The sequence below is a fragment of the Garra rufa genome, chromosome 22 (assembly GCF_049309525.1).
Source record: "Garra rufa chromosome 22, GarRuf1.0, whole genome shotgun sequence".
Classification (NCBI taxonomy): domain Eukaryota; kingdom Metazoa; phylum Chordata; class Actinopteri; order Cypriniformes; family Cyprinidae; genus Garra; species Garra rufa.
The window spans coordinates 15,166,104-15,194,071 of record NC_133382.1 but is presented as its reverse complement, the minus strand read 5'-3'; the positions used below and the strand labels follow the sequence as shown (position 1 = coordinate 15,194,071).

The following is a 27,968-nucleotide window of genomic DNA, read 5'->3' as shown; positions in this document are numbered from 1 at the left end:
GCCTGAGACAGTATGAAGTTCCTTTTTCTTTATTAAATGAAAAATGGATCGTACTCACCCATAAGAACATCCTGCGCGTTGATAAGGTGGGTTTCCCTAGAAACCGCCTAAACGGTTGGTTCCAGACCGTCAGTAAATTAGGGTTCTATACAAATAGAACCACCAAAAAACATCATAGGTCCGGGGAGTGTGCAGGAAGTCCCGATGGAAACAGGGAAATTAATGTGGTGGCCAGACTGGACAGAGGGAAGGCAGAAGATTTACGTACTGCTTTGATCCCTGCGAGAATGTTGTCTCGCCTGGATCACTTCCCTCAAGTCCTGTCTGCCACCCCTCGGCCCGCGTTGCCTCCTAGACATACCCGCGGGCAGGGGAGGGGCGCAGGATGCAACACTAGCCTTCTGCACTCGCCTCTGTTCCTCAGAAGGAGACGGAGCAGGACCCCTGTGATGTTCGGGCTGAGACCTGGACCTTCGAGGAATAAAAGACTTGAAGGCAGCTGAGCGCGTCTTCACTTCTCTAAACTTTTCGACCACCGTCTCGACGGAGGCACTGAAAAGCTCAGATGGCGAAACCGGTGCGTCGAGAAGAAAGCCCTTCTCTTTCCTCCCGACGTCAGCCAGGTTCACCCACAGATGTCTCTCCGTAACCACCATAGCCCCCATAGCCCTACCCATATGGATAGTGGCCTGCTTGGTGGCACAAGAGCAAGATCTATGGTGCGACGGAGCTCAGCTACCTGGTCAGGGGAAAGTCCCTGACCTTTGTCCAGGTCTTTCAGCAGATCGGCCTGGTAGGCTTGAAGCACTGCCATGGTGTGCAACGCACCCACCACCTGACCTGCTGCTGCATACGCTTTGCCATTCAACCGAGATGTTACTTGCAGGGCCAGAGAAGGCAAAGAGGGAGCCTTTAGAGAGGATGCCTGCCCTGTGGAGAGATAGCAAGCTAGCGTCTCTTCAACAGGGGGCATCCTCTCATAGCCGTGGTCGCGCATCCCCTCGATGTTAGCATAGTTCGCCATAGACGAACTATGGACGCGGGAAGAATACGGCTTCCTCCAGACCTTCTCGATCTCTACATGAAGATCGGGAAGGAATGGGAGGCTCACTGGAGCCGAGTGGTTATGGCCTGAAAGATAGCGCTCGTCAAGGCGACCTCGCGACGCTACCCTTCTAGTCCGCTTCCACGGCAAGTCAAGCCTGGCCGTGGCGCGGTCCATAACCTCCAACAGCTCTTCGTATGCAGGGCAAGAAGGCTGAGAGGATTCAGCCTCAGCTTCTTCATCCATCTCTAGCTCTTCCTGCTCTTCTTGGGTAGAACCCAGAAGAGCACTCGCTCCCGGATCTGATGATGTCAGGGATAAAGCGTCATCATCAGCTAGGAGTCTGTCATCGTCTCTGGCTGGCGAGCAAGAAAGGGAAAGCCCCCTTTCAAGCTCATCAGCCAGTTCCACTTGCGTACCCCACGAGCTCAGTCTCCTCCGTGCCTCAGCAGCGGCAGGACCCGAACCGCGAGGGGCAAGTGGATGCTCATCTTTCCTCAGAAAGAGAGACAGACGAGACCGGAGCTTTTTCATAGAAAAACGCTCGCAATGAACACACGATGCCCCCTCAAGGACAGGTGCGTGCTCTTCGCCCAAATAAAATACGCAAAGATCATGTGTGTCATCAGGCGTCAGATAACGAGGACACACACCTCTTAAACGATTTGCTAGTGCTCGCCATGATAGTATTTAAAGAATAGAATTCTTACCGTTTCTTTCCAATGCGCTCTCAGACAAAGAAAGCTGAAGACAGCGAAGATGTATTGTGTTGCACTGGCGCCTCTTTTATGTTATGGTCGCCCGGTAGTGACGCAGCGGCAACGACGTGCGTGCCACGGTGATGTCATAAGCTGTCGCCGGCCATTTCATGTAGTTTTTCTATGTATTCTTCAGACACGAGTCACGCTGCGGCGTTCCCCAAAGCACCCTCTAGAGGACGCAGTGAGTTATTTTCTTTATTTTGTTGTTGTTGTTTTTGTTGCTTATTTTGTTGATGTATATTCATTTTGTTGCTTTTTCTATTTATATTTACATTCTTGCTTATTTTTTGTATATTTTGTTGCAGAGGATTATTTTTTCATTTTATAAAAAGTGTACTGTATGGTTGTGACAGAGAGACATGAGACGGTCGGATCCATTTGCAAGCTTTTATTGTTAAGCACAGACGTGGTCAAAACAGGCAGAGGGTCGGTAAACAGTGAACGTGAATAATGAGGGCTAGACAGAAGAGTGATCCTTAAACTGGCGAGGGTCAGTAGTTGAAGCGAACGTAATCCAGGGGGCTAGGCAAACATGGTAATCCAAATAAACAGGCAAAAGGTCAGAACCAAACAGGGAAAACAAGCACACAGAATAACAAGACAAAACTAAAATAACGGGGAACGCTTTGTAAAGGTTGCAAGGCAAAAGCAATACTCGGCAGTGGGTGATTGGGGTGACTTAGTATTTATACAGTTGCTGATTGGATGTAAGTGAAAGGGCAAAGAGAACAAAGACACATGGGAAATGAAGTCCAAAATAGTGAGTGACAGTCAGTGCGATGAACGGGTGACCTCCGGTGGTGAACGGACGAAAGAACACAAGCAGGGACTGAGGCAGGACTGGCAGATTAGGGAACCCCAAGGAACCCGAGAAACAGCAGCCCACCAGGGCGGTGCAGACGGAGCAGGAGCCCACCAGGGCAGTGCAGACGGAGCAGGAGACCCCCAGGGTGGCACAGACGGAGCAGGAGCCCGCCAGGGTGGCGCAGACGGAGCAGAAGCCCACCAGGGTGGCGTAGACGGGCCAGGAGCCTGCCAGGGTGGCGCAGACGGAGCAGGAGCCAGCCAGGGAGGTGCAAACAGTACTGGAGACCTCCAAGGCGGAACAGAAGACCACCAGGCCAGTTCTGATGGACCTGAAACACAGAATACAGACAGGAAATCTGTGGCCATGACAGGGCAGGCCAAGAGTTCAATAATTGCCCCAATAGCAGTGACAGGACTGGCAGAGAGCTCAATAATGGCCTCCATAGCCGTGACAGGACGGACAGGGATTTCAGGAACGGCCTCCATAGCCGTGACAGGACGGAGAGGGATTTCAGGAACAGCCTCCAGAGCCGTGACAGGACAGACAGGGAGTTCAATGATGGCCTTCATAGCCATGACAGGAAAAGCAGAAAATTCAATGACGGCCTCCTTAGCCGTGGCAGGACGGGCAAAGAGTTCATGGGCTGGGAATGTGTCACTGGGCGCTACCACCGTGCAAGGAGCAAACGCAGCCGTCCCCATTTCACGAGGTTCTGCGGCCTTAGCCGCCACCTCTGAGAAGACTGCGGGGACCCTCGTAGCCATGGAGGAAGCCGCAGTAGAGAAGGCTGCCTCCAGAGGTTCTGCAGTGTGAGCCGCCACCTCTGGAGACTTGGTGGTGGTGTACGTGGCCCATACACACGAGAGAGTTATTCCCATGATGGGAAGCATCGTAGACAGGAGAATCAGCTCGTACATCAGAATCAGAGGCACTCAATAGTGCCACCTTTTGACAAAAGTTGGGGGGTTAGTTTTGCCTACAGTCACCAAACTCGGTATATATATTTTGGTCTCATCAAGCCGGACAACTTTCTAATTTACACTCATTACCTATAACAAACAGCATTATACTAACTCTTCAAAACTGTTTATATATAAAGAACAAATCATTCTTAGGAAATACGCTTGGTATCAAAATTTTATTTTATCAAAATTTTTTATTTTTTTCCTCGTATGATAAGGAATATTTTTACCTCTAATCCTATTCTGCTCCTTCTCAGTGTATAAGAATGAAACCAATGCATAGAATCAGTTGTAATGATCTGTACTGTCAGAATACTTGTACATAATTATTATATGAATGCTTAAAGAGCATTAAAATCATTTTTTTTATTTTTTAAAGAAAAATCATGAAATGTTTTATTTGTCTCTCACTGATAAGATAAGATTTTTTGGAGTCTGACAATTTACTGCTCAGTACAATTAATTACAATAAGAAACAAATACATAAAATAACTTAATATTTCCTAATATATTTATCTCACAAATTCTTATAGATCATTAAAATAATATTTAAAAATGGTTGTAAAAGTGGACATAAAAAGTGTCAGTAACAATTTAAAATAAGGTCTCTTTTGTTAACATTAGTTCATGCATAAACTAACATGAACTAACAATGAACAATTTATTTTTACAGCATTCATTAATATTTTTTAATGTTATGTTACACTATGTGAGTGTCTGTCTTTGTGTTGATCTTATGGAGTAACCCTTTCATTGCTGTAACCCTTAAATCCAGACTGACAGAGCACTACTGTAAATCCATGTCCCCGCTGTGCATCGTTTTCCTGATGGCACCAGGGTAGCGATTGCACAGAGGGCTTGTGCCCTTCATCGCTGCTTGCAGCTATATTTCTTCTTCTTCTTCTTCTTCTTCTTCTTCTTCTTCTTCTTCTTCTTCTTCTCCAAAATGAATCGCATTTTTCAGGGCCTAAACATGCCTGAAAACTCATGAAACTTTGCACACACATCAGACCTGGCGAAAATTTACATCTGATATGGGTTTCAGAAGTGGGTGTGGCAAAATGGCTCGATAGCGCCACCTTCACACGTTCAGCGGTGTGACACCTGTAACACACCAATACCTACAAAAAAGCCTCTTGGAGCAAAATCCGAAACCCAACAAATTTTGTGTCATTTTTGCCATTTTCAGGCGTCTGAAGATGCATTTTTTGCATCTTCATTTATATATGAAGTGTGTGTGTGTGTGTGTGTGTGTGTGTGTGTGTGTGTGTGTGTGTGTGTGTGTGTGTGTGTGCACCTGGTATTCATCACGTTGTGGGGACCAAATGTCCCCACAAGGATAGGAATACCAGTAGATTTTGACCTTGTGGGGACATTTCTCAGGTCCCCATGAGGAAACAGGCTTATAAATCATGCACAATGAGTTTTTTTGAGGAAGTAAAAGCGTGCCCAATCTCCTGTGAGGGCTTGGTTTAGGTGTAGGGTAGGTGTAGGGCCATAGAAAATACGGTTTGTACAGTATGAAAACCATTACGCCTATGGAATGTCCCCATAAAACATGTAAACCCAACATGTGTGTGTGTATGTGTGTGTGTGTGTGTGTGTGTGTGAGAGAGAGAGAGAGAGAGAGAGAGAGAGAGTTCTGTATTACTCTGTTTTGTTTGTTTCCTTCTTCTCTTTATAAGATAACTGAGCCTTTAAATCTCCTTTGTAAAAGGTTTACGAGGTATACATAGTCAACACTTTGGATGAGCTCTCAAAAACTGTTAACTGACAACTACTAAATGTTTTAAAACTACCTGAATTAATCATGAATTCCAGTAGGAAAATGTTTTAATAAAGCATTTATTAACACACTGTTACTATATTTCTATATTTCTAAATAATATGTACAATATACAATTAAATAGTTCATTAATCATTTACTTACACGTTCTAAATGACCTTATGAACCACTGATTATAACTAAATAACTGATTTGTAAATAATGTAACACTTAATTTATAAATGGTTAATTGATCATTAATAAAGTATGTAAATACAGTTATTAAACACATATATTTTTAAAAATAAATAACAAAGCTTTTATAGCTGCATTTATAAACTGCTTTCTATTGTCTATTAATGTAGAGAAAATTATTTATAAATGATGAATTGACTATTTACTAATGCTTAACTAATGGTTCCTAGTGTGTAGTTATTATAAAGTGTTACCCAAAATTCCCCTGTAAATCACTTAAAGAAGTCAAATATCACCTTGATTAGAAGGTGCTCCTAAAACTTTGACTGTGCCTCTGAAAAGTGCTTCTAAAAAGAAAAGTAAGCGTAGTGCCCTGTAGAATAATTTATGCATTTATTAACATGTATTGCATTAAAAAAAAAAGTCATTATCATTGGCTGTCAGTTGGGGCAAGGTTGGGACCTTGGTAAAGGCATTCAGGATTCCCTGGTGGTCTTCTGCGGAGTGTGCTATGATGATGCTATTGTAGTAAACAGCATATCCAGGGCCCATTTTTTTGCAGGGCTCCTCTCTGACCACAATAAGGGAACAAAGATTTGCTACATTTTGATTGGATCTTGGTGGACTAACATAACCAAACTGTGCAACGGCATCAGATAAACATATTAGGACAAAAGCCAGGCACCTCTTAAGCCTGAAACAGACTGTACGATTTTCGGCTGTCCCAGACGAAAGATTGGCAGCATGAAACATTTGTGGTGATTTTGTGTGATCGTGGTCCTATGTCGTACAGTTAGAGAGGTTTAAAGATGGCCGTTGTCACGGTTTTGCCACCAAAGATAGCCTACGATAATTTTCTGACAGTGTCAGAAATTCAGCCTGATCATTGCACGGTGTGTTTGCTGCCACAACCCATGTTTACTGAACAGCCAATAAAAATGCAACATGAAATCAATGTGACATGGCACTAAAACTTAAAACTGCTTACCACAAGCTCTTGTTCCTTCCTGTTTCGCCACTTCCACTTTTTTTCAGCACACATAAAAACTACAACTGCCAAAGTGTGCCAAAGACCTTGATGAGTAGGGTTTGGATGTAGTTGTCAGGAAATACAGACGCAGCTGACTCTGGGCTGTGCTCCAGGACTGGAGTGAACTCTGGGCACTCCTGGGGCCTCATTTATAAAGACTTGCGTAGAAACCATCCTTGATTTTATCTAAGAACTTTTCTGATTTGATCGTAAGAGCGATTCAGAGAAAACGAACGTACCACGAAATCCATGCGTACGCCAGTCATTCGGTTATAAATCACAAATGATCGTGGAATTGTGTGCAGCTGAATGTTCCGCCGTCGAAACACCCCTGCTTAATTAATTAACATATAAAATGAGCTCATTCCTAAAGGAAAAACTCTGTGACAATGGCAAGTAAAAAGGAGCGCAAGAAATCAAATTATAGTGAGGCTGAACTATCTGCAATACCAGGCATTACCACAAGGAAACGGTCGTACGCCAAGCTGGAATCTGACGTGGAGATAAGTACTTTTCCATGTCAAAGACGGTTTTTATAAATCTGTACTTTGACGTTGTAACGATAGGAGAGAGACGAGAGGCAAGCGGATCCATAAGCAAGCTTTTATTGGCAGAATGAGGCAGAAACATGGTCAGGCAGGCAGGGTCATAACCGGGACAAACAGACATAAAGGCAAAGGGAGGTCAATAAACAGGCGTGAGTCCGATCAGGGGCGAACAATGTCCGTGAAGGGTGATCCGAGAGAGTAGTCAGTAATCCACGCGATAGTCCAATAGGCTGGCGGCTGACTAACATAAAATGAGAAGGCCGGGCAGGAAACGATACCAGGAGAGCTAGGAACTAGGAGCAGGGAGAAACAGTGCTAGCACTAAAGAACGTTAAACGCAACTGCAATGTAAACATTCAACAATCCGTCACGAGTACAAGGAAGTCCGGGGGTTTTATAGAGCGCCTGATTGGTCACAGGTGTCTGACGCAATCAGTGTGGTGGAGGATGGGAGATGCAGTCCGAAATGATGAGTGACAGTCTGTGTATAGTGATTCGTGACATAGCCCCTCCCCAAGGAGCGGCTTCCAGACGCTCCAACAGAAACAGAAAAAACAGTCCAGGTGAGCGGTGGGGGGGCCAGGGGACTGGGGCAGAACCGGTTGGGCAAAGGCCCTCCAGGGCGGAGCAGGAGGCTCGGGAGCCCTCCAGGGTGGAGCAGGAGGCGGAGCAGGAGGGTTAAGAGCCCTACAGGGCAGAGCAGGAGGCGGAGCGGCCCTCCAGAGCGGAGCAGGAACCCGCGTCACGGTCTGGGACCTGGGAAAAGCAGGGACAGAGGAGGCAGACAGAATAGGGGGTAAAGGCGCAGCAGCCCTCCGGGGCAGAGCAGAAGGCTTCGGAGCCCTCCAGGGCGGAGCAGGAGGCGCCGTAGCCCTCCAGGGTGGAACAGGAGGCGCAATTGCCCTCCAGGGCGGAACCGACAGAGCAGAAGCCCACCAAGGCGAAACAGGCAGCCGCGTCACGGACTGGGACCTGGGGAGAACAGAGACAGAGGAGGTAGACAGAGCAGGGGAAGAAACAGAGAGTTCAGGGGGGAACGCCGCCTCCATAGTCATGACTAGGCAGACAGAGACTTCAGGGGCGGCCTTCATAGCCGTGGCAGGGATGACAGGAAGTCTAGGCGGTGCAGGCTGAGCATGAAGCCTTGGAGGTGCGGACAGAGCAGGGAGTCTTGGGGGTGCAGGCAGAGCAGGGAATTCCGCCATGAACGCCGCCTCAATAAGAGGCATTGGCGCAGCGGACACTTCAACTGATTAGGCCTCTGGAGAACAGTGTGCAGCCCACACACTCAAGATGGCAATGGCCATCACAGGCAGTACGGTGGTTAGTGGGATGCCCACCGGGCTTGAGAGCGTAGGCTCTGCATAGCTTGGGAGCGAAGGCTCTGGCAGAACAGACGAGACCTGGCCTGGCTCTGGATGCTCGGGCGAGACGTGACTTGGCCTGGAAGGAACTGCTGTGACTTGATTTGGCGTGACAGGAACAGCTGTGACTTGACTTGGGATGACAGGAACAGCTGTGAATTGGCTTGGTGTGAGAGGAACAGCTGTGACTTGGCCTGGTGTGACAGGATCAGCTGTGCCTTGTCTTGGCATGACAGGAGCAGCTGTGACTTGACTTGGCTCGGAAGGAGCGACTGTGACTTGACTGGGCGCTGAAGGATTAGCTGCTTGACTTGGCTCAGCGAGTGCTGCTTGATTTGACTCAGCGAGTGCTGCTTGACTTGACTCTGAGGGAACAGCAGTGTGCTCGCTTGACCCTGGAACTACAGCCTTGGCTTGACCTGACTCGGTAGCTTGACTGAAGGTTGAAGCTTCATTAAGACAGGACTTGGAAACTTGACTTAACTCAGGAACGACAGATGTAACGTGACTTGGCTCAAAAACAACAGCTGTAACGTGACGTGGCTCCGGAACGACAGCTGTAACGTGACTTGGCTCAGGAACAACAGCTGTAACGTGACTTGGCTCAGGAACGACAGCTGTAACGTGACTTGACTCCTGGCTTGACTCGTGGTGTACAGCTGTGTCTTGGCCTGACTTGTGAAGAGCAGCAACTGTGTCCTGACCTGACCCTGTTGCTGGACCAGACTTGGAAGCTTGGCCGGATGTGAAGGCTTGACTTGACCCTGGAGCAGCAGCTGGAGCTTGACTTGACTCAGAAGACGGAACTGCAGCTTGACTTGGCTCTGCAGCTTGACTTGGCTCTGCAGCTTGACTTGGCTCTGCAGCTTGACTTGGCTCTGCAGCTTGACCTGGCTCTGCAGCTTGACCTGGCTCTGCAGCTTGACTTGGCTCTGGCAGAGCGGCTTTAGCTTGGCTTGGCCTGGGAGACACTAGACTTGACACTGGAAATGAAGTGATGTCCTGACCTGTTCGTGCAGGAACAGCTGCTGTTACGTGACAGAGCTCCATTTTGGCTGCCCATACAGCCATTAAAGGTGAGTCCAGCACGTGGGCCATCATGTGAGTTGGCTGTGGGAGGGCAGCCATTTTGTGAGCCGGCTTGGTGATGACGGCCCTCTTGACAGTACTTGGTACAGGAAAAACAGCTTTAACTTGACTTGCCTTGAAGACTTGACTGGACTCAGGAAACGCAGCTGCAACTTGACTGGACCTGGGAACTTGACTTGACTCAGGAAATACAGCTGCAACTTGCTTTGACTTGGGAACTTGACTGAATTCAGGAAACACAGTGACAACTTTACTTGGCTCTTGTATGGCAGCAGTGACGTGATGGGGCCCCGCCTTAGCCGCCATCTTGCAAACGGGCTCCACCGTCTCGCCAGTACACGTCGGCGCGGCCGCCATTTTGTGCACGGCCTCAGCTGACGCCACCATAGCTTGGGCATGCTCCGTCATGACCGCCAATCTGCGATTGGAGAGTGGAGTTGCCATTACCGCGTTGTCGCGTTCCCTCTCTGCGACCCCCACAGTGCACGGCGAACCCACACACAACAAAGCAAAGTTCATAAAAGTTGCCAGTGAAGAGCGCGGACCCTCGCGTCTCAGCCTAGCTTTTAACGGCTCATTTACGCCATCACAGAATACTTCAATCTGTATACAGTCCGGGAGAGTGGAATAGTTTGAGATAGAGTGGAACTCACGGATGTATTGATCCAATGTACGTGATCCTTGCTTAATTCTGCATAAAATCCTGTCTGTATCCATGTCGAATGACTGTCCGGACGAAAAGCTGCTGGATCCTGTTGTGACGGATTGTTCTGTAACGATAGGAGAGAGACGAGAGGCGAGCGGATGCATAAGCAAGCTTTTATTGGCAGAATGAGGCAGAAACATGGTCAGGCAGGCAGGGTCATAACCGGGACAAACAGACATAAAGGCAAAGGGAGGTCAATAAACAGGCGTGAGTCCGATCAGGGGCGAACAATGTCCGTGAAGGGCGATCCGAGAGAGTAGTCAGTAATCCACGCGATAGTCCAATAGGCTGGCGGCTGACTAACATAAAACGAGAAGGCCGGGCAGGAAACGATACCAGGAGAGCTAGGAACTAGGAGCAGGGAGAAACAGTGCTAGCACTAAAGAACGCTAAACGCAACTGCAATGTAAACATTCAACAATCCGTCACGAGTACAAGGAAGTCCGGGGGTTTTATAGAGCGCCTGATTGGTCACAGGTGTCTGACGCAATCAGTGTGGTGGAGGATGGGAGATGCAGTCCGAAATGATGAGTGACAGTCTGTGTATAGTGATACGGTGAATATGACATCTGGTGGTGAGCGAGCCGCAGGACACCGACCAGATTCGTGACAGACGTGGATTTGATCGTACGAACACTCTAAGATCAAATCAGTGCGTAAGAAAGTTTTATAAATGAGGCCCCTGGACTGCAGCAAGGCAAGGCAAGGCAAGTTTATTTATATAGCACATTTCATACACAATGGTAATTCAAAGTGCTGTACATAAGAGAAATTAAAATCATAATATCATAAAAATCATAAAAATTAATAATAATAATAATCACAACAATAAAAACAGAGAATTTAAGAACATTTAAAATGATTTAAAAGTTGATTTAAAATAAATTAACACAGTAAAAATTATTATACATAAAATAATGCAATCTGTTCGGACATAGCACAGTGCTCATTCAATAAATGCACAACTGAATAGATGAGTTTTGAGTCAGCATTTAAATGTGGCTAATGTATTAGCACATCTGATCTCTTTTGGAAGCTGATTCCAACTGCGGGCGGCATAATAGCTAAAAGCGGATTCCCCTTGTTGTGTGTGAACCCTTGATATTACTAACTGACTCGATCCTAGTGATCTGAGTTGTCTGTTGGATTTATATTCAGTGAGCGTATCTGCAATGTATTTAGGTCCTAGGCCATTGAGTGCTTTATAAACGAGTAAAAGTACTTTAAAATCAATCCTAAACATAACTGGAAGCCAGTGTAAGGACCCGAGGACTGGTGTGATATGCTCTGATTTTCTGGTTCTAGTCAGAATCCTGGCAGCAGCGTTCTGTATGAGCTGCAGCTGTCTAATGGTCTTCCTGGGAAGGCCAGTGAGGAGACCATTACAATAGTCCACCCTGCTTGTGATAAAGGCATGAACAAGTTTCTCCAAGTCTTGACGGGAAACAAAACATCTAATTCTTGCAATGTTTTTGAGATGATAGTATGCTGATTTAGTTGCTGATTTAGTTACTGGAGCAGACTCTGGAGTGAACTCTAGGGGCTCTGGGACTGGAGCAGAATCTGGGGCTGGAGAGAGGAGCAGCGATTTAAATGAAGCGGGTCGGCTGAGGAGGGGGGCATAGTGTATATCCAAGGTGTAATTGTTGATATCCCAAGGCATCTGGGAATGTAATGGATTATCCAGGCCCCCATGGAATCTTGTCAATAACACCATGTCATCAAGGTAGACTGTGGATGAAAGCTACATTTTTCCACTTTTTTTTTTTACAGGCATTTACAAGAGAGTAGTGTTCCAGCGTTTGACAATAATAATAATAAAACTTGATGGCAAAAACCAAATTTCTCCCAAGTGAGATTACACCACACTTTGGCATTTTCAAGGGATTTCTTCAAAATAGGCTCACTGGAAATACATGCCTCTATACTTCTACAAAAGAGAAAAAAATTACAAATCACTGCAGTTTCCAGTTAAAATGAACTCTAGAGGCAGTAAAACTTTATTCCTTTTCACACAAAGCATGATTTACACACAAAGGGTTTGATTTTGAATTACTTGCAGAATATTATATTATGGCTTCAAAACAAATTTAACATCCTGCATGATTTGAAAACTGAGACTTTTGAACATTGTCATCACATATAAAGATTAATATGCATGAGTTTTCTAATTCAGTAGGTTTGATTGGTAGCTCACGTGATACAGTATAAACCCTGTGAAACTACGGTTATGTTAAAGTTAAAATAGGAAGACTGTATCAACAAATGCATTTTTATATCACTTTTGCATGTGAACACTATCATTTAGGTTTAGGGTTGGGTAGAATATTTCCAACATGATAGAGCAGCCGCTATACAAACCACAAGCAGTGTAATAAAAGCGCAGCAACACATGCCTGTACCAGAGTATTGTTGTCAGGTTTCAGGCAGGAACAGACGAACAACGACGTAGTAAAAATGAACAGTATTTAATAAATCCAAAAGGGAGGCACAGAAAACTCAGGAAACACAGGAACACAGGGATGTAACATCAAAGACCGACAGAATGCAGGGGAAAACACACACACATTAAATAGACAGACTGATTACACATCCAGGTGGAGACAATGAGGGAGAAACCAAAACACTAAGATCTGCGGGGGGAATTGATGGGAGAAACCAACATGAAAGTCCGGGGGTGTGACATTACCTCCCCCTCCCGGAAGGCACGTCCTTGTGCCGACAAACAGAAAAAAAAACAGTACAAAGTCTTAGGAGGGGGCTTTGGTGGAGGACGGACTCCCGGGAGGAGGACACAAGATGGTGGTGGGTGGTGACGGAATAGTCCATGAAGGTGATGACGGAGGGAGGAGCCAAGGAGGTGACAGGAGGGGGCTGGAGCAGGAGGAGCCAGATGGGACCCAGAACTCAGCCATGATGGAATTCCACGGTGGAGCCGATGGAGGGAGGCTGACGACTCCATGGGGCCGACCGATGGAGGCGGAGCAGGTGGTGGGAGAGCCCGAGGCGTAGACGGAAAGCCGATGATCTTGGGTGACACCGAGGATCCGGAGGGCCAAGGTGGAACCCAAGGCTCTGGCGACCAAGGCGGAGATGGAGGTCCGGAGGTCCGCGGCGGAGCCGGAGCGACAGAGGACCGAGGCTGTGCCTGTGGGAGGGAGGAGGTCTACAGAGCCGGTGGGACGGAGCAACGAGGCGCAGCCGGAGGAGTAGTGTCCAGAGGTGAAGGTGGGACGACGACTGACCAGGGCGGAGCCGGAGGGACGATGGAGCCCGGTGGAGCCGGTGGACCGACGGCGGAGACAAGGGAGCAGAGAGACGGGGTGGAGCCGCAGGGTCGGAGGGCCGAGGCGGAGTCCAGGACTCAGAGGCTGAAGGCGGAGATGAGGGATCCTCCAGCCATGACGCCGATGGAAGCTGGCTGACCTGCAGCAAGCCCACTGCACAGCTGGTGGGCTGGGGGTGAGCAAGGGGACAGACAGAAAACAGCGGGGATTCTGGAAGACTGGACAGAACCAGCGGAGATTCAGGCATAGACAGAAGAGGGAGGGTGGGTGGGAAATCCAGGCAGACAGGTATTTCCGTGACAAAGTCTATTAAGTCCCCAGAGTTGTGCTCATGCTCACCCCCAGTGGTGGTGCAGTGGACGGGGCTCTCTACCACCCTCTCTTGCTCCACGAAGCACTCCACCGTCGCAGATGTAGTGGCCGGCTCTCGCACCTGGTCGGAAGTTATGACCCCGTCGGCCCTCCATACTGCTGTCGCTCTGGGCTCAGGCTTCCAGTCTACGATGGGCTCAGGCTCGTAATCCGCGGGTCGGGGTGGCTGGCTGGGCTCTGGGTCTGGAGTGGCACTGACGAGGTTCTCCTGGGAACGGGTGGGAAACGAGGGTTTGTTTCTCGCCAGTGTCCACTCCACAAACGCGGCGAAAGTCCGCTCGAGGGCCGTCCTCGGACGACGGCGCTCTGCATGGCGCGTTGAGGTTTGCGTCATAGAACGCACAGAGCGAGTCGTCCGGATAGCAGGTGGTATGAGCTACGAGCTGGAACATCAATGTGTAGCCCTCGAGCGGTAATTCCCCCTGCTTCAGCCGAAGAAGGATAAATTCCGGACGGAGTAGGGGATCCATAGAAAACACAAGACGGAAACAAAAGACTGGAAAAAACGAACGGGAAACAAAACGGAGGTGAACACGCAAAAATAACTGTATTGGTCGGTCTTTCTGTCAGGTTTCAGGCAGGAACAGACGAACAACAACGTTGTAAAAACGAACAGTATTTAATAAATCCAAAAGGGAGGCACAGAAAACTCAGGAAACACAGGAACACAGGGATGTAATATCAAAGACCGACAGAATGCGGGGGAAAACACACACATTAAATAGACAGACTGATTACACATCCAGGTGGAGACAATGAGGGAGAAACCAAAACACTAAGATCTGCGGGGGGAATTGATGGGAGAAACCAACATGAAAGTCCGGGGGTGTGACAATTGTTAGTGCTTATTACTGTTTGGCCAATAGTTACATTACGGAGCCATTCCGAGTTTAAGTCTAGCCTTGTTCATTGCCTGTTTACCCAAGTCTGTGTCTTAGCCTGTTTTAGCATTGTGCCTGTTTGCTGCCTGTCCCGGAACTATTGCCTGTCTTGAATTATCCCTTATTATCCCTTGAATTATCCTCGTCTTGACTATTGGCTGTTTGTGGATTACCCATTTGCCTCACCCTCTGGATTACGTCTATTGACCCACACCTGTTTTTGGATTACTCTTTTGTCTTGCCTGTGCTATACCTTTTTTTTGACCCAAGCCAGTTTTTGACCACATCTAAAAATAAGCGTTGTAGATGGATCCACAATCCTCTTCTCTCGTTCCCTCTGTGACAAGCATGACATGCAATTTAGCATCTTTAATAAAGTTTAGTGTGAATTGCATGGTTGCTCAAAAACACCTGAGAGGAATATTCAAGTGTTACACGTTGCCATATCAACAGTGTTTAGAATATCAGTAATCATATTACAGTTTTACATCTGCTGTGAAGTTTCACATTATTCTATTAAAGTTTAAAGTAAATCGGGTAAAAATAAGAGGGTGATTTTCAAAGCATTTTGAAAGTGACAATACTCTATTTGTTTGTTTACGTAGGGTCTTGAGGATTAGTGTAGTATCAAAACCAAACTGTAATAAAAAGAGTATATTGCAAGTTATGTTAACATCATATATACCATTTTTAGAGGATCAGAAAAAGGTTACTCGAGACTGCACATGCCAGAGTTTGGAAAACAAGGCAGTGATACATTCATTAGTCTGGGTATAAGCATTTGAGACTTCACTAACAAACTAAGCCAATATTAACATAGGAGCATGCATACAACATAGCAATAAATTATGTAGCTTATGGGACAATTTGTACTTTTCTATTGTATTGCAGGTTCTGATTGTTGTCTGTGCCACATGAGTAGTGGCCAAAAAGTTTACAATAGCATGATCCAGCATCTTAATCACATCCAACAGCTAACAATGACTTTTTGAAATGTCTAACTCTCCAAAAAAAAAAAGCATCCTGAAGCATCCTTCTCAGATTGTTGTATTAATATCTTCTCTGGCATCTAATTATTCAGTAAGTTAAACAGTCACTCAAAAAAAAAAACTTCACTGGAGGCATGAAACCATTTCTGAATATACATACATACATAAAAAAATTCAAATATACCTAATGGACTTGATTAGCTGGATCAGGTATCTTTAGCTTATATATTTAAAAAAAGATGTTTAACATAGTGAGAACAATATAACAATTTACAAAAAAGTTGTATAACATCAGGAATTCTGGTTTTGTGTTCTCAGTGGGAGAGCGAGCAGCAACAAAATCTGGAAGAGCGAGGTCGTCTGCTTCTTTGTCTGCAGTTTCTGCCCCCATCGCAGATTCTAGAAGGGGAGGGCCACACAAAAGCTAAAGAGCGAGCCAAGGGTGGGCTGTGTGTTGGAGTTCAGCGCTGTGCTCATCTGGCAGCCATGGATGTCAATGGTTTCTCTGATCCATATGTCAAAATGTGAGTAGTATTCACACGTTTAGCTTTTATAGCATTTTTAAATGACCATAGCAAATTTACTGAATTTGAGATGCAACTTTCAATGTAATATGTCTGCAAAGGATTAACAATTGATTAGTTTATTATTGTAGAAGGCATGTTATAGAGGCATATTATTGACAAAAGATCGACCATGTGTCAAAAAATGTTATGGATGGTGACCTTTAATGCCAAAGGGGCAGGGCATGCCTTCACCAACCCTCCCCTCATTACCTTATGGCCTTCACTAATTTACAATGGCTAGTAGAGGTTGGCAACTTTCAGACACAAACGTTCAGGCTCTGTCAATCTCAAGCTACCCAGCCAAATCTCATGCAAAATAACAAGACAATGCAAAATAATTAATAATTAATAAAATTGATAAATTACATTTAGCAGATGGTTTTGTTCAAAGAGACTTACAAAAGAATTGTCAAAGAGCCAACAATAATCATAATGACAACTGCATTAAGAAGCAAGCTAAAGAAGTGTTAATATGTACTTGCAAAGTTATTTATAGTCAGTAGAATGTATGTTGGGGGATCACCAAAGTGTTAGCAGATATTAACGGTCACATTTTACAGTATGTGCACTTACTGTACTTTGTACATTTTTTGTACATTGGGCTTACCTTAAAAAGTACTGGAAAATTTGTGGTAATTACATTGGTTAGGGTAGATTTAGGAGTAGGTTCAGGGTTAGTCCCTAGTTATTATCCAGTTATTGTAATTACTATACCAAGTACATAGTATGTAAATGCAGAACAGGACTGTAAAATAAAGTGCTACCTATTAAGCAGACAGTCTACTAACATGTAGTTTCGAAGTTACTTATAGTCAGAAGAATGTCTAAAGTGAGCTATCAATAATAATAATAATAATAATAATAATAATAATAATAATAATTATTATTAAAAAATGTATGATGTACCCATCATGAAAAGGAGAATTAGACTGTTAAGCAGCTGTTAAGATTGAAAAAAACAGACTGTTAAGCAGCTGAAGTCTTGAATCAAGCCAGATCGGGCAAAAATTTATCCTCAATTCACAGATTCTTGATTTATTTTTTTTATTTTTTTTATTGCATTTTACAAAAAAAATTGTTTTCTGATTTGGGGTTGTATTTATTTAATACATTAGTCAGTAAGAAATCTAAATACATGGTAAAATTAAAGCAAAAAAAGAAAAAGAAAAAGAAACTGGAGTAAGAGGAGACATCAAAAATAATATTAAATCCATACAAAGGAAACCGCAACATGTGGCAGCTTAATTAAAATAACATCAAGACAAGACCAGGCAACAGAAGACTTTAAACAAAGAGATTATTTATACAAGAAACAATGATGGGAAATGAAACCCCATGGAATTTAAAGGAAACTGGAAATGGAACCAGAAATATTGAAACAGACAAAATAAGTGGATGGGAAAAATACAAACTAAGAGCAAAAATAGTATCGTTTGTGCTTACAACAAATGAAAGAAAATATTACAATACAACAAGACAATACAAAAATTATTTTGTTTTGACGATGTTTGCAAAGTTTTACAGTAAAACATGTAAAACAAAATACTTATAATATGTTTAGTAGTTTAAAAATATCTTTGTAGAAATCTCCTAACTAAAGAGAGTTGTTTGTGATTAACAAAAAAACATATTAGGCATAGATATCAGAGAATATTTTGGAGAGGTTTTAAATGCAGCTTTACTACATTAAAATCATGATGCAATAAACCCTTACAAGCTTTTTATCTTTCTATCAGATACCTCAAACCTGACCTAAAGAAGAAATCAAAGCACAAGACTGCAGTCATTAAAAAGACACTGAACCCTGAGTTTAATGAGGTACTTTAAATATTTCAACTTTACACATGAGGAACAAGAATGTTTGGAAAAATCTTTATTCTTTTCACAGATGACTTTACTTGTGTGATTGTATCATTTATGATCTATGATAGACTTTTAAAGCTGTTTTGAAGCCATTTGTATTGTAAAAGTGATATATAAATAGACTTTGTTGTAAACATATATTTTAAAAAAAATCATGTCAATAAGTCAATAAGTCAAATCACATGAGCTAATAAACTTTTATGTTAAGGTAAGATGTCACACTCATTTGTATTGTGTCCAGTTTTCCCACTATTTCCTTTCTCTTTATCCCCACTGTGTTTCAGGAGTTTTTTTATGAGATCACATTCAGTGAGATGTCTTCCAAGACATTAGAAGTTACAGTCTGGGATTATGATTTGGGCAGGTCTAATGACTTCATTGGTGAGAAATCATTTATTACTGTTTACAAAGTTGTAATACAAATAGCTACTTTTTAAGGTTTCAGCAAAGGTCTTCAACAGTGTTGCATGGATCTGTATTTATTGGTTGCCAATCACAAATGAGTGTTGTAATTTTTAGTTTAACAAAGCTGAAGTTAAGGAGATGGTTCATCCAAAAATACTTTCTTTCTTCTGCAGAACACAAAAGATTTTTTGTTAACAATATTTGCCTTTTTTGCACTCTCTTCCACAGATGAAATAATAATAATAATAATAATAATAATACTATGCCTATATTCACAAAACATCTTAATTCTAAAAATAGCTCATAACTTGCGACTTAAATCTTAAAAATGATGGGCATGTCAATCCTATATTTAGGACTCTAAGAGTATTTCACGAAGTGCTTTACTGCTAAAACTAGCTCCTAAATCTGTGAAACATTAGGAGTAGTGAAGAGGACTTCTAAGTAATTAAGACAATTCTCCTTGATAAAAAAATACAAACCATCACAGAAATTCAAATGCATATCCGTTAATTGTTTATGAAAAGCACACATGTAAGAGGCTGACAATTTAATTAATGACACTTAGCGTGCATTTTAAAATCTTTATTTGAATATGCAACATAATATCACGCTCTACAATACTTCTAAGAATACATCTCTGAAAGAGGCCCCTCCCCTATCAGCCAATCACTGTGTGCATAGTTGGTAAGCATGCTGATGTCATCTATAGCAGGGGTGTCAAACTCATTTTAGGGTGAGGGCCGGATGAGAAGAAATGTGACTATGTGCGGGCCGAATCTCCTTTTTTTCATAGAATCTCCTTTCAAATCATAGTGCACCAAATTACAAATTAATAAAAAATAATAAAAAAAACCTAGAAAGATACAATATTCTGTAAAACTGCATTTAATAAGTCCTCAGAAACTGTTCATTAACACTCTTATTCCTTTTTAGGAAAACAAAGTTGTCTAAGTAATGGCAGCAAAACCCTTTTTTTTGAACATTAATATTATTTGTCAAATACCGTTTAGTAATGAGAAAATTAGAAATAACAAATGCTAAAGATTATGTGTACAGAGTTACATTAAATATGAAGCTATATGCTACAATATAATTTACAAAAAACACTTAACAATTAAAAAACTGCTTTTAACATATTTAACAACTCAATAGCTCATATGTAAAAAAATAATGGTTAATTCTAATGAACAAATATATTTTACTTTGGATATGAACTATACACTAGAAATGAGAACTTTAAAAACAACAAAAAAAATCTTCGGGAAGATTTTTTTTTGCATGATGATATGATGAATGGATGGTTCGTTTTAACAGCTGATCTGCACATCGCTGCACACACTTATATTCGCTCAATCATGTGCTTTTAATCCAAATCCACGCTGAAAAGAATAATGTTAACTGACATCTGTACATGACTCTCCGCAGTCTCTGATGAAATCGGTCAGGTTTTCTCTATATTAGAGCCGTTCTGAATTTACTATTTGAACGCATACTGGATCCTTAGACTAAAAGGGGTTCACCAATTTAAGAAATTTCAGATTGTAAAATTATGTTCCTTTTCATTTTTAAGGTATTGTTTTAGTTATAATGTACTGATTAAAATTAGTAATCAATAATAATTATTATTTTACCACTCGCCTCCCGGACGGAGTGGGCGTGGGCCATCAGGCGCAATCATTATATTTAAAAGGAAAACAGTGCATCAACATCATCAACCAGCTACGTCGTTAACGTCAGTACTCTCATGGAGTGCTACAGAGAAAGCAATGAATATCTTAACTTTGTCTTTCAGCTGACGGTTCAAGTCTCTTGCAAGGTCCTCAATTTTTTCAGCCACAGTGTTTCTTGACAAGCTAATAATGGCAAAAGCCTGTTTTTTCTCAGGACCAGGCATGTGATTGGCTAAGGACAAAAAAGCAGGAAAATATACTAAGACAACCCCCCCCCCCCACGCCGATCAAATCGTTTTTAAATCAATAAACTCCTTTTAAAATCAATATTTTGTGTCAAATTATTGATTTATTTTGTAGGTAGCCATGTAATAAGCGGGATAACGTAGAGTTTGTCTTACATGTGCTTCATGAGGCACACACGCGCGGTCTCTTGCTCTCTCTCCCTCTGTCATGCACACGCTACGCGGTCTCACACTCACTCTCTAGATTCCGGGAGAAACTATTTGCGGCCATCAGATTCAGTGAGCTATATATTTAATATAATAATTAAAATATAATTATTGATTTTTCATTAGACTATTTTTTGGTGCCCCCTCAGCACTCGGTACCCTACACACAGTGCGTGATGCCCGTGGTGGGAGCGGCAGCGCTGAATGAACCTTATTGAAAAGTGTTAACTTACCATCTTATCAGTTAACGGTTAATAATCGGATAATGATTTGCGGTTGTCGGTTGGGAAAATTTACCGAAATGAGCATCCCTAATAGCTAGCAAATACAAGTAAGTTAAAGTTAATGCAGCTTAAACATCCTGCCATAGTGGAAAATCACTCAAAATCGATCATCTAATCAATCGACAACAAAGTCAAATTAGTAACTTACAGGTTATATATAGACACAAGCAATAATACATACCCAGATCATCCGATCCGGCGATGTTCTTGTCATGATACCACTGTACCGCGAGAGTGAGGTAACTACACTGCGCAGCAGGGAGCTTGATTGACAGGTGATCTGACCAATCATACTTCGCCATATGCCATTTGCGAACGGTCACAAATACGTGACATAGGTCACATTTTCAGGTCGAAAAATCCGGAATTCCGGATTAATCCGGAAAAATCACATCCCTGCAGGACACACAAGCTCAGCTGCCTTTACCATACACGCGAGTGCTTGCCACACATCTTCAGTTAGCCGACGTGTTTGAAATTTGATTTAGGCGCCGCTTTGGTTTGAAATGTGCATGCGTGTTAGAGGTTCCTGCTGAAGCGCAATAAAAGCACAATTAAATTATCAATGATAGAATAAAAACAAATGAATAAAACCAAAGAAAATATTGCCATGAATACTCGTATATAGACTTTATTTAATACTACTACTACTAATAATAATGATAATAAAAAAAGATTTAATATTAAATATTATTGTTCAAAGCATCCTGCGGGCCGTATTGGATGCCTTAGTGGGCCGTATGTTTGACACCCCTGATCTATAGCAACAAGGTCAACCCCGCCCTTACTCTTAGTTTAAGACTTCTCTGTTCCTTAAAAAAAAGTTGGTCTCAGCAACTTTGTGAATAGGTTTTAAGAGAAAACACTTAGCTAAAAACTTTTACTGCTATTTAGGAGAACTCCTAAAGTTAGATAAAATGTTTTGTGAAAACGGGTTCAGGTTTGTAACAAATAATTGAGTAAATTAAGTTATAATTCGGGATGTCAAAAGTTTAACAAAATAAGTAATATGATTAAAAACTACATGTCTGTACTGGACACGAGTAGCATAATGCGACAAAAGGCAATAGAACCCATTACGATCTGTGATGCTGTTTACACTGGTTGTGGTGTGACGCAACATGACACAACAAATCCCTGACAGTAAACCAATGTCTCGTTCTATTTGTGACATACAAATGAGCTTTGTCTGGTTTGCACAGCATTTAGTTGTTGCGACACAACACTACAACTGTCACATTTTGGGCCTCATTTATGAAACGTTGCGCAGAAACCATCCTAAATTTGCATTTGTGTGATTCATAGAACCCTGATTAATGTCATTAACATATAAAAGATCGCCATCATCATCCAAATCCTTTCATTTATAAGAGCGAGCAGCAAGTATAGCTTACATTTTCAAAAACCTGCAGTACTCCAACAAGAAAAAGTGTGTATGTCTGCTCTGACCCTGGCATGACGCTAAGCACACAAAACCAGTTTTTACAAATATGAGCGTTGCCGTGGATTTAAGCGTACACACACAGATCAAATCTGAGGTATGCAAGCTTTTTAATTGAGTGTAGAACATTCCTGGGTAACCAAAAATAAATATAAACAAATAAAATAAATAACATTATATGTTATAAACATTATATTTATAAAACATATAATGGTTCCTAAATGTTTGTTTTCCACTGTGAAGCATGGAGAAAAAAGGTGTGAGGGTGCTTTGCTGGTGACACTGTTGGTGACTTGGTCACAACTGAGGGCATATTTAACCAGCATGGCTACAACTGCACTTTGCAACAACATACAATTCTATCTGGTTTGCATTTAGCGGAGCCATTATTTGTTTTCCTACGGGTCCCCAAACACACATCTAGGTTATGTAAGAGCTATTTGTCCAGGAAGGAGAGTGAAGATATCCTGACCTCCCCAGTCACCCAATTTAAATCCAAATGAGATGGTTTGGGATGAGTTGGACTAGAGAGTGAAGGTTAAGCTAGCAATTACTCCTTTAAGCTGCACTCCTTCAAGATTGTTGAAAAACCATTCCATGTGACTATTTCATGAGGCTGACTGAGAGAATGGCAACTGTGAAAAGCTGTCATCAAAGAAAAATGTGGCTACTTTAAAGAATTGAAAATATAAAACATATTCTGGGTTACTTATCAGTTTTGATGACTACATAATTCCATATTTGTTCTGTCATAAATTCAGAGTCTTTAGTATGTATATACAATGTTAAATTTTTTTAAAAAGGTGTGTCAAAACTTGTGCAATTAAAAATAATTATTTTTTTAAATACTTGATCAAACCATTTTACAGGGTCTTTAAAATGCATGCTAACTGGTTTGGATCTGTTTGAATCTGGCAGGTGGTGTGTCTTTAGGATGTCACTCTCAGGGTGATGCCCTTCAGCACTGGATAGACTGTCTGAAAAATAAAGGTCAGAAGGTTGAACGCTGGCACACACTGACCAATGAACTGCCAGGATCCACAATTTAACAGCAATGAGAACTCTGCAAACTTATTATAGACCACAAAACCAGTCATAAGGGTAATTTTTTTTTGTGTGGAATTTTTTATTTATACATCACCTGAAAGCTGAATAAATAAGCTTTGATTGATGTTTGGTTTGTTAGGATAGGACAATATTTGGCCAAGATACAACTATTTGAAAATCTGGAATCTGAGGGTGCAAAAAAATCTAAATACTGAAAAAAATCGCCTTTAAAGTTGTTTTGATTTGTATTTGCGGTAGAAAATGTACAAAATATCTTAATGGAACATGATCTTTACTTAATATCCTAATGATTTTTTCGCATAAAAGTAAAAATGTTGTCCCATACAATATATTTTTGGCTATTGCTACAAATATACTACTTATATACTACCATGCTACTTAAGACTGGTTTTGTGGTCCAGGGTCACATATGTCATGCACCTGAACTGCAGACATATGCTTTGTGCATAATTTGCTGTATAGTAGTAACTGTCATGTGACAACTGCATATTAGTCAGACTTTATTGCTGCAATAAGTTTTTTAACAATGCCTCCTACATATTTTACGTTCTACCAAATGTAAAAAAAGTTGTTTTACTGTTTCTAAAAACCTCTCGGTTAACGTATGGAAAAACTCATTCCCTGATGGAGGGAATGGCGACGTTGTGTCAAATGTATGACACTGGGGGTCGCTCTTGGGAGCCCAAACACCTCTGATATCCGAGAAGTTCCCTTTCTGTCGTTCTGTTCGACGTTGTGTCAAATATACAACACTAGAGGTCCCAAGGGAAAATGCCAACAACTCACAGTCTATGGGAATGCAAATATTAACAGGTTCACGTGTTAGATAAATGCATCTCACCTCTTTATGACCTTCCAATGCCCAAGAGCTTTCAGCCAGCCTTTCCTTACCATTCGGCTGACAATCTTGGAAAATATTGGGACAGTGACTGTTCCCCCCAAGGGGGAAAGACACTACGGACACTGCGTTCCATGTAGATGCGCATGGCACAGACTGGGCATAACATGGACAGGTTGGTGTCCCCTTCCTGGGAAGGGATAGCTTGCAAGGTGACCACCTGATCTCTGAAAGGAGTAGTGGGTACCTTGGGCACGTATCCAGTGAGAGTCTGCCGGCACGAATTCTAGGCACAAATCGTTAACAGAGAGGGCTTGGAGGTCTCCCACTCTTTTAACCGATGTGAGTGCAGTCAGGAGGGCTGTCTTCATATAGAGAGTGCTGAGGTCGACTGACTGAAGGGGCTCAAATGGATCTTACAGTAAGGCCTGAAGGACCACAGACAGATGCCAAGAGGGGATGAGGCGCAGCCTAGAAGGGTTCAGCCTCCGGGCACCTTTGAGAAATTTGATAATCAAATTGGGCTTCCCCACCTTCCACTAGATCATATTTGGAAGATATTGCCGCCACTTGGACCTGAAACAGAAAGGTGCCTATCCAGGCCTCCTTGGAGGAAGGATAGTACTGATCTGATGCCACATCTCCGTGGGTTCTTCCCTTGGGAAGAACACTAGTCTGTAAACTTGTGCCATCTTAGGTCATATAGCCGCCTCATGGAGGGAGCTTTGGCCTGCAAAAGGGTGTTTACCACTGCGGATGGAAGGTCTCTGAAGTCCTCTTGGTCACGTCCAGGGACCATAGATGGAGGTTCCATAGATCTGGGTGTGGGTGCCAGATTGTGCCCTTCCCCTGAGAGAGGAAGTCCTTCCTCAGGGGATTGCGCCAGGGAAGAATAAAGGAAAGGAGCACCAGCTCCGAGAACCAGGTCCTGTTGGGCCAATACGGGGCCACCATCGGGAGCTGTTCTCTGTCCTCCCTGACTTTGAGTTTGTGCAATGAGGCTCACTGGGGGAAAGGCATACTTGTATAGGCCCCTGGGCCAGGGCCAGGGCCAGTGCCTCTGCACCAAGGGGGCCCTTGGTCAGGCCATACCGTAACTGGCAGTGAGTGGATTCCAACGAGGCAAACAGATCTATCTGAGCCTGGCAGAATCGGCTCCAAAGCAGCTGGACCGTTTGGGGTTAAAGTCTCCACTTGCCCTGAAGCGAAGTCTGTCGTGAGAGCGCATCAGCCACACTATTGAGTTCGCCTGGCATGTAGAGACTTGAGTCTGTGCTAAATCCAAAGTAAGAGATGGTGGGCCAGTTGTGACATACGAAAGGAGCAAACACCGCCCTGGTGGTTGATGTACACTACAGTCATTGTCTTGTCTGTCCGGAGCAACACATGCTTGCCCTGAACTAAAGGTCAGAACCTCTTCAGGGCCAGAAGCACTGTCAACAACTCCAGGCAATTGATATGCCAGTGCAGCCGAGGGCCTGTCCAGACCTCTAAGGCTAAATGCTTGTTGCACACGGCACCCCTGGACACTTGTCCTTAGGAAAACGAAATGTTCTTCCACACGACATGCCACTTCTCCCACCCGTCCATCGTGTATCCCGCTGCAAACGGTCCTGCAGGACAGTTGGGTTCCCCCGAACCCAGGCTTCTCGTCGAGAAGACGGTGTCAATTGCATTCAGAGACTAGTTGATCAAATCCATAATTCCTTTTGTTTCAAGAGCAGGGCAAAGAGAGTCTCAGAGATAGAACTACGAGACAAGAGAAGCCAGTGAGGAGAGATAGGGTAGGGAGGGGAAAAGATGCGACCGCCTTCACCGAGAGCCAAACGAGAAAATCGCGTGACCGCGGCTGAGGATGCCATGTGTCCCAGGAGCTTCTGGAAGTTTTTCAGAGGGACTGCTGTTCTGCGCTTGAGTGTTCTCATGCAGTTTTGCACTGACTGGGCACAGCCCTGTGACACAGAGAAAAGAGATACTCTGCACTGGGGAGAGTTTGCTCTTTTCCCAGTTGACCCAAAGTCCCAGTCGAGCTAGGTGTTTGAGAACCACGTCCCTGTGGGAGCAAACCAAATCTCGCGAGTGTGCTAGAGTTAGCCAGTCGTCGAGGTAGTTGAGAATGTGTATACCCACTTCCCTGAGAGAGGCAAGGGCAGCCTTCACGACCTTTGTAAAGATGCAAGGCGACAGGGACAGCCCAAAAGGGAAGGACCTTGTACTAAAATGCTCGTCCCTCGAAGGCAAACCGCAGGATCGGACTGTGCCTTGGAAGGATCGAGACATGAAAGTACTCTCAGGTCTATTGCCACAAACCAATCTTGCTGCTTAACACACGGTAATGTGTTTTAGGGTTAGCATTTTGAACGGAAGCTTGAGCAGGGCCTGATTCAAAGTTCTCAAATCCAAGATTGGTCTGAGTCCACCATTCCTTTTTGGGTACAATGTAAAGCGTATTATTCATTTCGGCTGAGGGTACCGGCTCTATTGCGCCTGGAAGCCTGCCGTGGGTCCCTGTTTGCCTGAGGATGGGCTAGTGGTGCCACCTTCCTGCGAGAATATATATATATATATATATATATATATATATATATATATATATATATATATATATATATCAGTGATGCGCGGGTCAATGTATAAACAACCCAAACCCGACCGACATTTTCAACTAACCCGCCTGCAACTCGGACCGCAAAAAAAAAGTAAATATTGTACCAGACCCGCTTCCTGACCCGCATGTTTAATATTTGCGACTGACACCAGCGATTATTTGCGGCTGCGGTGGAGGTGCCTTTACTGTCAAACATCATTCGGCATTAATTAGTTAGGCTAATTTTGTCAAAAGACATGTTCTTGATTACAACAAAAATACAGATTGTTCTTGTTGTGATTTATTTTGTCTTTCCTTTATACAGATTTAAATATTTTCGTTTTCGAAGTGCTCTAAATTATGTCAGTGATTCTCTGATGTTAAATATGATCAATAATTATTTTATTTCGATCTACAGTGTAATAAAAGTTAAGAAAAAGATTAGCCTATAGCCCTAAATATATATAGACTACAAGCTAATTCATTTTTTCTTAACTTTTAACTGCTTCTAAAAATTATCAAGAATATTAAATGAACTTAATAGGCTAGGTTAACGACTTTTCTTATGCAAACATAATGATATAAATTATTTTATATTTGTATAGCTATAATAGTTGTATCAAATGAATAAGGAAATTATAGTGCTTGAATTTATTAAGTAATGTTTAATTTTGTTCGTTTCGCTCTCTGGAAATGTAAAGAAAAAATACCATTTTTACTTGGAATTCGTTTTTAATCCCTGGTTTTAAACAAGCATATGCATGAGATAATTTATATATTATTGCTTGAATAAACATTTAAAAACAGAGCTAGAAATTAAACAGACCTAGGCATTTGAAAAGACATAGTGAAATGGGTCTAATAATTCCAAAAAGAAAGAGAAGCATTGGACATATTCAAAATATTCGAGACATTTATTAGGAATACCATTTTCTTAACAATTAAGATGCTGCTTGTGTTTATCCAGTCTAATCGAAGTGTGCGTCTCT

At 43.0% G+C, this 27,968-nt stretch overlaps 1 protein-coding gene across 1 annotated transcript in view; it reads left to right on the top strand.

The window, feature by feature from the left end:
* Window positions 1-23,535, top strand: part of LOC141298012 (double C2-like domain-containing protein alpha) — a 133,074-nt gene extending 109,539 nt beyond the window's left edge. The window contains exons 7-10 of the mRNA XM_073828514.1: window positions 16,121-16,326; window positions 18,105-18,186; window positions 18,516-18,612; window positions 23,405-23,535. Coding sequence (XP_073684615.1) covers window positions 16,121-16,326; window positions 18,105-18,186; window positions 18,516-18,612; window positions 23,405-23,535 — 516 coding nt within the window. The remainder of the gene's footprint in view (window positions 1-16,120; window positions 16,327-18,104; window positions 18,187-18,515; window positions 18,613-23,404) is intronic.
* Window positions 23,536-27,968: the final 4,433 nt, after the last annotated feature.